This window comes from Etheostoma cragini, chromosome 4 (assembly GCF_013103735.1).
Source record: "Etheostoma cragini isolate CJK2018 chromosome 4, CSU_Ecrag_1.0, whole genome shotgun sequence".
In the NCBI taxonomy this organism is placed as follows: Eukaryota; Metazoa; Chordata; class Actinopteri; order Perciformes; family Percidae; genus Etheostoma; species Etheostoma cragini.
In genome coordinates this window covers 8,161,046-8,174,156 of record NC_048410.1, presented here as the reverse complement: position 1 = coordinate 8,174,156, position 13,111 = coordinate 8,161,046, and the positions used below count along the sequence as shown (strand labels likewise).

The 13,111-nt window shown below is 39.8% G+C and overlaps 1 protein-coding gene across 3 annotated transcripts in view; it reads left to right on the top strand.

The window, feature by feature from the left end:
* The first annotated feature begins 6,278 nt into the window (after nt 1–6,278).
* Nucleotides 6,279–13,111, top strand: part of LOC117942952 (zinc finger protein 436-like) — a 10,814-nt gene continuing 3,981 nt past the window's right edge. The window contains exons 1-2 of one of the 3 annotated variants that reach the window (XR_004656255.1): nt 6,279–6,543; nt 11,337–12,333. Coding sequence is in view for 1 of the 3 variants with exons in the window: in XM_034868777.1 (XP_034724668.1) it covers nt 6,345–6,543; nt 11,337–12,121 (984 nt within the window). In the remaining 2 variants the exon portion in view is untranslated. Of the gene's footprint in view, nt 6,544–8,682; nt 9,118–11,336; nt 12,418–13,111 lie in introns of those variants that run through there. The other 2 variants (XR_004656256.1, XM_034868777.1) reach the window with 2 other exon arrangements.

Here is a 13,111-nt window from a genome sequence, read left to right as displayed (position 1 = left end):
CTGCTAAAAAGGAATGATAGATTAGAAACTTATCAACATAATAAAAGGAATTAATAGTGTAAAACTTATCATCCTAAACAAGAATAAAAGAGTAAAAGATGAAATACTTACCAACCTGCTAAAAAGTTAAGATTAAAAACGTATCACCATACTCAAATGTGTGTGTGCTCCTGTTAAATGACTCAATGCATTTCTCTATGTGTGTGTGTGCACATGTGTCTGAGGCAATGGGAGGGGTGGTAGGCCACTAGTGTACCTGCACACATTGGTGTTTCTCTCCCTGTTAAATGACTTAATGCTTTTCTGTGTGTGTGTATGTGTGTGTGTGTGTGTGTGTGTGTGTGTGTGTGTGTGTGTGTGTGTGTGTGTGTGTGGCTGTGTGGCTGTGTGTGTGTGTGTGTGTGTGTGTGTGTGTGGTACTGGTCCAGCTGTGGAGCTCTGCACCCAGCCTGTTTCCAGGAGGACGCTTACATCTCCCGATTGTATGGAGAGTCAGTCATCCACGCCATAACCATCTCCACCACTGCATTAAAATCAGAGGGTAGAAGACCACCTGGCTGGGGCCCGTAGGGGATGGGGAAGAGGGGCAAGTTCATGACGTCATCATGCTGAATGTCATCTACATGTTCCTGAACCTTTTAGACAGACGGAGAGAGGGGGTCAGGGGTCAGACTACTTCAGCCACACCTTTAAGACTGATGCAGTAGCGTGGAATAAATGTGTATGGTGAATATCGAGCTTGGGTAGAGTGGTTTGGACATAGCCAAAAACATGAGACAGGTGAAAACCAACACAATATACATATAGTACATTTGGAGGGCTTACCTCCAGCCGGATATCCTCCAGTCTGGCCTGTGGGTTAGAGGTGGAGGGCTGCGGGCTGGGGGTCCGGTCTGACAGGTCATCACCATTCTCACGGAGTCTTCTCTCCGGAGGCTCTTCCAAGCCTCTGGAGCGGCTCTCCTGATCCCTCTTCCTTTTCCTGCTTCCTGCAGCCTGTTAGAGCAATGAACAGAGGGAAAAAAGTAAAGCACCGCAAGTTTAGGTATACTCCTTTCACGCTCCTTCTGTAACATTACTGGTTTCCATCTATTTTTCCTGTGTAACTGAATGGATCCAAAATGGTGTCTGTTGCTGAATGGGGTATCGTGCTGCTCTACTTTGTTATCAAATGGTACATACTTCCTTACTTACTGGTGCATTCCTTGTGCTATAACTGTAATTGTTTTACACAATGTTTAAATAAGGAAGAAGAAAATAATCAGCAGCTTATTGCACACATTACATTAGATGGGACGTGAACATACAGTAGCATCATGACTTCAGTCTGGTCTAAATAACACTAACTGATTACTCTTCAGTTCAGGTTTAAATCATTTGTAATTATTCTCATAGCAACGTCAGGAGCCTCTGCAGTGCATGCGGTAATTGTTTTATTAACTAATTAGTGCAACCCGGGTGTAAATTCAAGAACTTCAGGGTTTCCCCGCAGTGTTTTATGGAGATGAGGTGGTGAGCCACCTCCCCTCAATCAAAGACAACGCCTGTTAGATCCTACAGCAACGTTATGAACTAAAACCTGAAGCTCAGAGGGAAAATATTTCAGACAGCTACTACCGCATTGAGTGTAGCTATTGTTTCTGCAATCGAAGACTAACTCAACTCAAAGATCACAAGATGACATGTGTCAGGATCAGGGGGCTTACAGCTTTAGCCAAACAATTTCATAGTGAACGCAGCAGCAATGATAACGCTAATTGGACTTGAAACACTTGAAACACAGTTTCAAACTTCACACATGTGTCAAACTGCATCTTGTTGTGTTTGTACCAGTGTCACAAACATGAGTTTTCTGTCACATTTGGTTGTGAGTGATTTTCCTATTGACATTTTATAAAAGCTCTGCATGCATGCACAGATGGCCTGGGCAATTACAGTGAAGTTAAATTTAAATGATCAGGTCATTGCTAAGCACTAGACCCTAAAGATACTCTTCAAAATATTATATTTCAAATAAGCACAAATAAATGACACACACTTTTACTGGGTGCATCAGAGACACAAAAGCCCAAATGTTGTTGCCTACCTTGGTGGTTTTGTTGCTCTTTTGCCTCCTGCTGGAGGGGTAGTTGTGGTCATGGAGGTGAGATGGCACATCACACATCTGTAATGATTAACATACAGTTCAGGAATGTAAAGGACACAACATATAACTAAACATTAAATAAATGTAGGCCAATCCATTTAACCTGCTGACACTGACCTTTTTCTTTCTTTCGTTATGTCTTTCTTTCTTAATTCTTGCTTCAAAATGTAACCTACTGATGTTTAAACCAACTATTTGTTGTGTGATTTGAGTGATTAACTCAAAATTCATCAAATGAAGCTGAATGTGGGCTAGGCTACATATAAAGATGTCAGGCAGAAGCTCTAGCAACAATTTGCTGCTCAGTGCTATGCATATTGCATAATTATGCAATATGAAAGAGTAAAAGAGTTGAGATGCAGTAAAAGAGTTTAAACAAGTAGCATAAACACTGAAAAATCGCGTAAAAAAACAAACGCACTTGCTTCAGGATGTCATTCTTGTCTCTGGCCTCATTTAGTTATTTAGGCCTACACCAACGAATTTACTGTAATTTTTATATTTAATGTTTTCTTTTTTTTCTTTTTTTAATATGGGTCTATTCTACTAAACAAATCCGCCTCTGCATAAAGGTCAGTTGCTGGGGCTGTCGAGCTTTCGAGACAGAATAAACCGGCTTGAAAAAAAACTCAAAATGATTTTAAACTCGTTATTCTCACATTTTCCATGATGAAACCGTAAAATGGTTGAACTGGGATCAATAGGGCTCCTTCTTTCGCTGGTCTCTTGTTAAAGATAGCAGAAATCGTCGAGTGAAAGTATCTCCTCCAAAGTCTCAGAGTGAAATTGTGTTTTTGGAATAAGTTTTGTTTTAATATATCGGCTCCATGGCAACCATGCAACTTCATATGTCAACACTAAAAGAACTGGACTGGTGATGACGATTTAATATAAAAGTGTTCCCTCCTCGTTCAATAACTATTAACCTTGTGCCCATTTTAATAGGCCCATGTCTAAATAGCCGCCTTAGACTAATTTAGCGTGGGATATTTTCCAATAAATAACGAAAAGATATGTTCCGTTATGTTTTGAGAAAATTCTCCTATTTCTTAACCTAAATAAACTATAGTTTAAAAGGTTCCTGCATTAATTGTAGCCTATTCGATACCTTTAGCCTACTTTTGATAATTTAAGAAACATTTTCCCTGTAGGCTGTAGCTACCTTTAAATAAATAAGGTTTTGAATGCATTTCTTTAGTAGATTGGGGGAGTGTTTTCATAATGCAGGCTAGGCCTACTACTACTTCACGGATCTGACACCACTGCTAACTAATGTTGAATAAAGGTAGGCTAGTGAAAAAGGAAGTGCGATATTTGCTTCAGACATGTAGGCTCGAGTAGCAGAAAATGAAAATAGGTAAAGTAGACTATAAATGTGAGGCTATCAGCCTAAATTAGTAGGCCTACTTGCCTACCTTCCATCACTGGATTAGTTCTCCCTTTCTATTTTTTTAATCATATTGTTTTCTTCAAAGAAAAAAACAAAAGTTAGGATTTTATTCATATTATTATTTCATGTATAGGCCTATTATATGTATGTATATTTTTCCTGGTATTTCATTTATATTTATATTCTGTGCTTTGTCACTGATTTTGCTGCTGTAACACTAGAATTTCCAATTTTTATTGGGATCAATAAACATCTATCTATCTATCTATCTATCTATTCGAATAGGCCAATTTACACAAGACACGCACCAGAAAATAAATAAATAAGTAGGCCTATAAAGGAGGCTGTAGACGCTGCGTCTCCTCTTCTACAATGTCTAAGAGCTGAAACTCTCTGTCGTCGAGAAAATAATGACAGCGGCAGCAGAAGGCCTCTTCGGCTGTGGGAATACCGATATTAGAGAATCATAGTGACATTTGTTTATTAAAGAAGGAGAAACATGGCACGCCGTTAACGCTAGCTGGAGATTAGAAGCAGGAGGAAGTGGAGTTGTTTACAGCTGGTTGGTGCACAGCATTACACATTAGGCCTATTGTTGTTTTAGTTAATAATGTAGTTGATATAGTCTAACAAGATCAGTCCATAGATTTAAATATATATATATATATATATATATATATATATATATGTGTGTGTGTGTGTTTTCTTAAAACATAATCAATATCTGCAGTTAGACCTGTAATTACAACAATAACTTATGTTACAGTGGTGTTTTAGCTCCCCTATGTTAATAATAATAATCAACATTTTGATTAGTAAATGTATTGCGCTTTTTTCTGTCTCTGCTAAAAAACTTTGCTTTATCCACCTTCTGTCGTTCCTTTACCTGGATGTTTCCCAGTTATCCCAGTCCATAAATGTGTGAGGTGAAGGAGGCCGGGTCGTTCTTATTGGCTATTTGGACAATGGCCCTATAGTCACAAAACATTGCAGTAGTGATTTTTACAATCAACATATTCTTTCCTCATTGTATCCCAAGTCTCCCAGGAGGCCATCGCATGCTGCATGCTTTCAGGTGTAGGTGAAGCAGGACACCTCAGGACCAGGATGTCCACAGGCAGGAGCACTGGTCCAGTCAGGACCAAAGGGAAACTGCAGCACCTGTCACAAGGTGATTCTGTTGCTTGTCTAAAGTGTGAACAGAGCACAGAGTCATCTTCCTGCTGTCAGACCCAAACTGTGACCAGTGGAGAGGGAGATATTCTGCCTGGCTCTTCAACTGAGTGGACAAGCCTACTATAGTCTCGCATTGCCAAACCAATCTCCATAGAGTTGTGGAGCGCTGGGTTGTTCTTTTTGAACCGACCACAATCGTCTTGGGCGGCACTAAGCTCCGGCTGCAGGGACAGTGAATCTGAAAGATGGTCTCGTGAAGGAACTTGTTTTGGTGGAACATTAGCGTCCCGCAAAAGAAAACACCACATACAATTAAATGACGTTGAATGTCCATGCAATACAGTAACGCGAGCTATTTAAATTAACTGGATATTGCGACACTATTGTAGGGTTGACAAGTAGTGCATTTTACAAAATGTTTACAGAATAACATTTTTGATGGCCTAAATTATCATCAGTAATGTAGATACAAATGTGGGTTAATGCAAAATTATAGCACAGCAAGAACAGTCTAGTAAATTTAGAAAATGACATCACTTTACTGAATTTGCTATTACAGCTTTAAAAACCGCTTAAATGTCATATTACGATATTAGGCTACGTAAAAAAATGACACACTATGACAAAATCTAAGAAGGTATCTAATCTCATAACACAATTTTGATGTATTAAGAAATTGCTTAGCCCAAAAACATAGGCTAATATGAATATTTTGTGCATCAGCTAAAAACTTTATTTTTTCTGATCCCTACACTCAGTGGTTGCCCATTATGGTTTGACAGCTGGTCTATGGTGCGTTTCTAAAGTAGGCTAGCTAAAATGTTTTCCATGTTTTTCACTTAGCTCCTCTGTGTGACAAGGCCATTCTCTTTTGACTAATGTGTCCCATGTTTTCTATTAGCCACATACAGGTGTTATGAAGCTGGTTATCAGCTGGCTTGGTAACTCTAGGTTTTCTACATCCATCAGAGTGCATAGACATGAGAAAGACAAACGTCAACATTTTATTGAAGCAAAATCCTTGTACGTCTTTCTGTCAAAAAAAACAGTAAACACTATTGGCTTAATTTGGGAGAAGAACAATAAATGGTTTTAAAAACAAGCAGGCTGATGCTAATGCATGAAGACTAGTTTCATATGGGCACATCTATCAATGGTCTACAGCCTTGCCAGCGGCTGTAAGGTGGAATCGGGCACAGTGCTTTGAGCTTTGATCACCTCAGCATGCTCAAATAACATGATGAATATTTAGCAGGTTTGTTTTTCACCATCTTAGTATTTGCCAGTGGTAAACACAAAGTAAAGACATTAATTCAAAGTTGGATCGATGGGACTTTGTGAATGAGCAACACTGCCATCCCTTGAGCTGCTCGCATGGGTCAAAGTATTCCGTTTTTTTGTCATTAGTAAGAGTTTAGCAGTCACAGATACAATGAGTCCTCACTTGGCTGGTTATAAAATGTGTGATTGTGGCCATTACAGTCAGACAAGATTTGTAGTTACACAATCCATCCCAGTAGATGGCGCTATGGCCCTGTGTACATGTTTTAGATTAGCCGAAGGTAGGCTGGAACACGACCACACTGTACACTAGCTAGCTTGCAAATAGAGAGCCAACAGTCAGGTTGCAAGATGGCTAACGTTAAGCTTCAGTCGTTTAATGTCTTTCTGACGGAAAGATTAACAGCAGCTGCGGTAGACATCTATGGATTCGTTGAGAAAACAATAATAGACTACCAGGAGGAGGTGTACCAAACAAAACTGGAGAACCAGAGGTTGCAGCGGCTGCTGGATTTGGTCTACAAACCAGAGATAAGACTGCACAGGGCAGGTATGTTTCTTAGTATGCATTGCATCTTACCGTCGGTTAATGAGCTAACACTATGATTAGCCATTAGTTAACTAAACCACATAAGATAACACCGTGTAAAGTTAGATACGGGCTTTGTATTCAGCTACCTTATCAAGCCATGTTAGCTAGCGAACAGTTTCCTAGCTGGTAGCATCTGTCAAGAAGATGGTAAACATGTCCCGTCAATTTTCAAAATAAAACTATATTCACGTTTGGGGTAACGTAGCTTTTTATATAGGTTAGTCCATCAGTATTTATGATATTCGTTGCAGCAAGACACTGGGGCAACATGAAAACAAATCGTTTTCTTGTGTCTCACCACATAGTCTACTTTTTTATTAAAACGACACATTTTACGCTTGTATATTGAAGGTAACATTCACTGACCTCTGGTAATGTTGATACTGGTAATAAAACCATCATATGACCCAATAAGTGTAGAGGGACACGCCACACTTACTTACAGAAATATGTTAATTAAAGTGACTTAATTTATTGGGATGAATGTAGCCTACTACTTGTAAATATTTTAAAGGATACACTGGTAAATCTGTCATTTAATCCACCTAACAGTACACAATTTTTATAAATCGACTTTTTAATTTGATACTTCTCTCCCCATTTCATGTTGGTGGACGAGTACAGTGTGCACATGTAGGCGTAATGAATGCGCCGTGGTCTCACTACTGTCTATTAGCTTTAGTAGTCACCTAGAGGAGACCATTAATGTTAAGATAAAAGCCAAGGTTGCATGCAAAGCATGTAGTGGAGTAGCTGCTTAAATGCATTTTCAGAAAAAGCTTTAAAATTGTGTGAACGTTTTGTTAAAGGTGGCATGTGTCTATGAATTTGTGCTTGATGTGATGTCGCATACTGAAACTGCATTTTGGATCTCTATTGTTTATATCCACGATGTTCAACTTTCAGAAATCCCCCCAGATGTAAATCTTTTCGGATGTCCCCTGACCTTCTGCTTTCTCAGTGTTGTAATTTTAAACTCTGGCGGATGTATGAGGACTATGGTTAACTGCTCCTCAGATCTCTGCAGGGTAAATCCAGACAGCAAGCTAGACTATCTGGACAATTGTGATTGGTTTGAAAGAAATGCCAATAAAAGAGAGTACGTTTTCTCCCATCCCAGAATGCTGTGTGGACTGCCAGACCCTCCTTCGCAGCACTGTACAGTACAGCCTGACTGAATGTGGAGTTAGGCCCCTTAACTCCCAGTCATTTTCTGTTTGGAGTGTCATGCAAAATCATGTTGTGATTGTGGGAGAGTCATTAACCATAAAGGTGCCCTGCCACACATATTTCATTACTTTGTGGTTATGTCTGATGTTCTACCATGGACTTTGTAACATTTTTGTGGGGAAAAAAAATGCCTTGGTTACCTTGTTTCTAGCGATTCTAGCGAGGTATAGAACGCATGCAGGAAGACTCCGCTCAATTTGTGCAAGTTCACATTAACACTCAATGAGCTAAGCCGCTTGACTCATATTGTCTAAAAGCTAGCCAATGAGAGCCTGGCTATCAGCATCCTTTACTCAGCGCAACTGGGCGAGCTCATGAATAGGAATGAGCTCAGGCAACATGATGTCAGACTGACCAGCTTTTGTATGTGGCCTGATTACGCCGCTTATTTCTTTTCAGTGGCGTCGAATTGTGCATTTTTCCTACACCTCAAAGGAGAAGGAACATTCAGCCTTAAAACCTGCAGAAACAAAGACTAGAGTTGTCGATGCCTTCTGAGGGTGGATGTTGACTGTGGTGTTGTGTTGCATTTAGAGCCAATCCCAATAAGGCACCATTTGCTCTGGGACCTTTCTATGGGATTACTACCTCCTGTGTAAGAGGTCATATGCTTGCGTGCACTTATTGTGTGAGTATGTGAATCACACTTGCATCACTTGCACATAAACATTGCGTTTTATAATGTTCAGTGTGCTCAAAGTGCATTTTTCTACTCACACACTTAACTTGCATTTGAATTCTCTGCTGCTGTTAGGACGAGTGCCACTGCTGGGGATCATTCGAGTTTCCCAACATCTAGTTCATGTATGATCAGACAAGTTATTTTTCTAGCTGCTACCAAAAACATTTTCCTATCCACTGTTACAGATTGAAGGCAGATCGATTTGCCCACATCGACACAGGAGGTTTGTGCTCAGGAGCAGCAGATACAGAAGGAATGTATTCCCAGTGAGGCCAACAAGGAGCCAGTCATCCGGCCCATTAAAGAGGAACTGACAGAACTCTAGACCAGGTCTGTGGAGACACATGAATGTCCACCATAGAGCAGCGTTACAGACATGAATGTCCAGCATACATCAGTGTTACAGACAGACTACGTCAGATTGTCACTGTTGGAGATTATGAAGAAAATGAGATTCCAGACATCCTAACTTGAGTTATAACAATTGAAGAGCACATGGAATATGAGATACCATTACAAGATGACCAACCATTACCATCGTTTGGAGTATCTTCAGTATACACAAAGAAAAAAAAAAACAGTTTTCTTTTGTAATATTTGCTTTTCTGAGAAAAGTCAAATTAAAATTTCAACTCATGCAAGTTTATCAAAGCCAGCCAAATCAGTGTACACCTGCTTCATCTTTGATAGACACTAGGAGTCAAATGATAAGCCACATGAGAGCACACGCTGACGAGAAACCATTTTTCAGTCCCATTTGGGGTAATGGCTACAAACTGAAAGTTCCTATTCAAGAACATATGAGGAGTCACACAAGAGAAAGGCCTTACATCTGTGGGAAAAGCTTCAACAGATCTTCAACCGTGATTAAACACGCCAGGCTCAAACACAGGGAGAACATGCCGTTTAAGTGCAGCCAGCGCTTTCCTCTGCTCTTTATGTTCAAACAGCACATAAATACGGTCCATGATGTCACCTTCTTTGTATGAAATTCTGTTGTTGTAACAATGCAGATGCTGACTTCCGTTTGAAGTTGAGAAGATATTCCGAATCTGATGGCTTCTTCAGATGATGAGGGCTTCTTTATAGGTTTATCTTTTATGTTTGTATGTTTTATTGACATTGGAGCTGCCATGCTTTCCCAAATTAGCTCTTATTATCCACTCCACTCATACAACTTATACTCAGTCTTTTCAGATGCTCCTGATGAGTAGACCTAAACGGAATCAGCGGATTGTTATTTCAGTTTTCAGCGGAGATGCAGAATGAAAATCAGCAGAATTTAGTTGACTTTTGATTTCTGCCTGGGGTTGTGAGGTTTACATTTCTGAGTTTAATTATTTATTGTATTTTTCTTTAAAATCTGCGGAAAATTCTTTGGCCTCAGATTCCATGTGGCTCTGCTGATGAGAAGCTGTAATTGTAATCAGGAACATGTAACATGCTCACTACAAATATACCGAAACACTCGGTGTACCGAGCAAATAGTTAAGTAACTGGATTTAACAAGTGTTTACAGCTACCTGCAAATCTCAAGGGCATTTATTGTTACAGAATTCTTTTATAAGAAGACATGTTATAATAGCTTTGGTGTGTTCTGAGGCACTTTTTTGACCAACTCAAAGAGAGATTGTTCAGTCCAAGTTCCTTTTCTACTGAGGGTCGGCCGTCTGGTTGGTGTGTCAGGGCCATTAGAAAGAAGTGAGCTTACCGGACCTTTGAGCCGCACCTCCTCTCTGCTTGAGGCTAGAATAGCTACCACTGGAATAACTCACCTATATTCCAGTTTGGTCAGGAATGTGCATTGTGCGTAGTAAAGGTACCAGGTTTTGGCAAGGAAGAAGAATGCATGGAATCAATACACAATGTCTTTAGTTCAGCTGCATTTTCTTTTCTGATACTTTGTTTAAGCTGCCCATTATGAGTCTGGTAATCAAACATTTCTGTTCTACAATCACCTGTGCATACCAATATGTGTGATAAGCACATATTTGCTGATAATATGCTAATGTATAAGTTGTGCTCAATAACAAGGCAGCTAAAGGGCACCAGTGTACATACCAGGGTGTGATTTCATAGTTGGAATTCCACTAATGTGTATGAAAGTTGCAATGCAAATAAAGTTTGATTGATTGAACACTACTTTATAAAGAAGTCTCTGAGAAACATTTGCTAACTTGTGTTACCTTAACCAACTATAAAGCCAATCTTAGTGGCAGCATGACTGTGTAGAGAGCCAATGGAAAGACGCAGGTAGTTGGAACAGATGCACATTTTCTCTGCAGAATCTTTGAGTTTCTGGGTATTTGAAAATGTTTTAACTTGAGCAAAAGGTTTGCCAACACATTTGGCTGTGTGGAGAATGTAAACACTAACTGCAAAAACACTCCAGCAATTACATTTGAGTCGGTTTGAGCAAATGATCGGTGGGGGGAAAATTCATATGTAATCTTAAGAGATCTAATGCCTCTGAGACTTAGGAACAATTACATGTATACTGTTCATGTTAGACGGTAAAAACAAGGCAATACTCCCTTAAATTTCACTTCGTAAAATGAAATAGCAATATATTTTCATTGTTATGTTTTAGTGTAATACACATACACAAGAAAATAGCTCCTAGTTTGAGGCTCTACTGGGTTGCGTAGACCATCTCCACTCTTGACTCAATGGTTTGTCCTTTCATGAAGTTGATGTGGTTGTGAGCTGAGGCAGCTGATCTCGAAGGTAAAATTCCTGATGGGTGTGGAGTCCTGTGGACTGATGGAAGCACTATTTTGGCGCTGACAACTTGGATGTGTACTACAAATGTAATGCATTTGTGTTTCTATCCTTGCAGATGCCAAACAGCCAACTGCACCTACATTCGCCGAGGAGAGTCCCTCTAAACAGGAGGAGTGGAACCCGGGTGTGTGCCAGGACGAGCCAGGACCCTCCCAGGTTAAAGTAGAGGAGGATGAGCAGAAGGAGGAACTATGGATCAACGGAATGGATGAGCAACCTTCAGCGGAGGACAGCGATGACGGGGACGCCTTGACGAAAGAACTCATCAGAACAGTGCAGCAGTTAGAAGACTGCAGGGCAGCAGAGGAGAGCACAGAGTCGAAGCAAAGCCCTGTGGAGGATCCAGAGCAATCTGAAGAGAAGACAAGTACCACCTTATATCGCTGCCACATATGCAACTACATATTCACCAAAAAAACTGTGCTCACATGGCACCTCAAGACACACGAGAGCAAGTCACATGACAGCAAGGGGAACTTTGATTGTCACATATGTGGCAAACACATACCCTGTCAGAGCAATCTGCAGAACCACATGAGAGTACACACAGGAGAGAGACCCTACAGCTGCCATTTCTGTGGCAAGTGTTTTAAACTGAAAGGACACATGACAGAACACATAAGAACTCACACAGGAGAGAAGCCTTTCAGCTGTCACATTTGTGACAAATCTTTTAACAGGGGTTCAACTCTGAGGAAACACGTTTTTGCCAAACATAAAGAGGAGAGACCATACAAATGTGGGGATTGTGATGAGTTATTCACTGAAAGGTTGCTGATGAAGAAGCACATGCGAAAAGTTCACGGAGTCAAACTTGCCACAAGTCAAAGTCCTGCCTAGAAATTCCGAACAGACGTCATTAATGAAGTCATGTTGCAAACGGTCTAAGTATTTCGACACGCCCGTGAGTTTTGGCAAGTGAGTTTTCACCCGTGAGTTATTTTACCAATACCAGAAGATTTTAAATTTGGCTTTTAGGGTGTTATAGGTTAGTACACGAGCCAAACTTTTCAAATGTTGAATGTTGTCTAACATAGACACCCATACAAAATGTTACTTGAATAAAATACAAAATTGGTATTTAAAGGGATTTTACATTGTGTGAAATATGCTTCCTGACTTTCTTGCGGAGAGTTAGATGAGAAGATTGATCTCACGCTCATGTCAAGAGCTGGACACAAGAGTTGATTAGCTTAGTTTAGCATAAAGACAGAGCAGTTTATATATGTATGTATATATATATATATATATATATATATATATATATATACACACACACACGGTTGTGCTCAAAACATTGCATACCCTTGAAGAATTGGTAATATACTGTATACCATGTGTAAAGAAAACATGAGTGAGCAGGCAAAACAAGCCTTTTATCTGTTACGGGATTCACATTGAACTGTAGGTCCTAACAGAATGGCACAATCATAAAACAAAACATGGCAACAAAGAAAAAAAGGAACCGACCACTGTTCAAAAGTCTACGTACCCTTAGTTCTTAATACTGTGTATTGCCACCTTTGGCATCAGTGCAGTCTTATGTAATGGTCTATGAGGCCCTGAATTCTTGCAGGTGCAGATCTTGCAGATCACTATGCTTGAATCAAGGACAGTTGTTTTGCATGATGAGTCATGTTTATGCCACAATTTCAAAATTTATGAAAACTTTAAATTTAACTTATGAAAACTTATGAGCACAACTGTGTGTGTGTATGTGTGTGTATATATATGTATATATATGTATATGTATGTGTGTATGTGTGTGTGTGTATATATATATATACATACATACATACATACATACATACGTGTGTATATATGTATGTA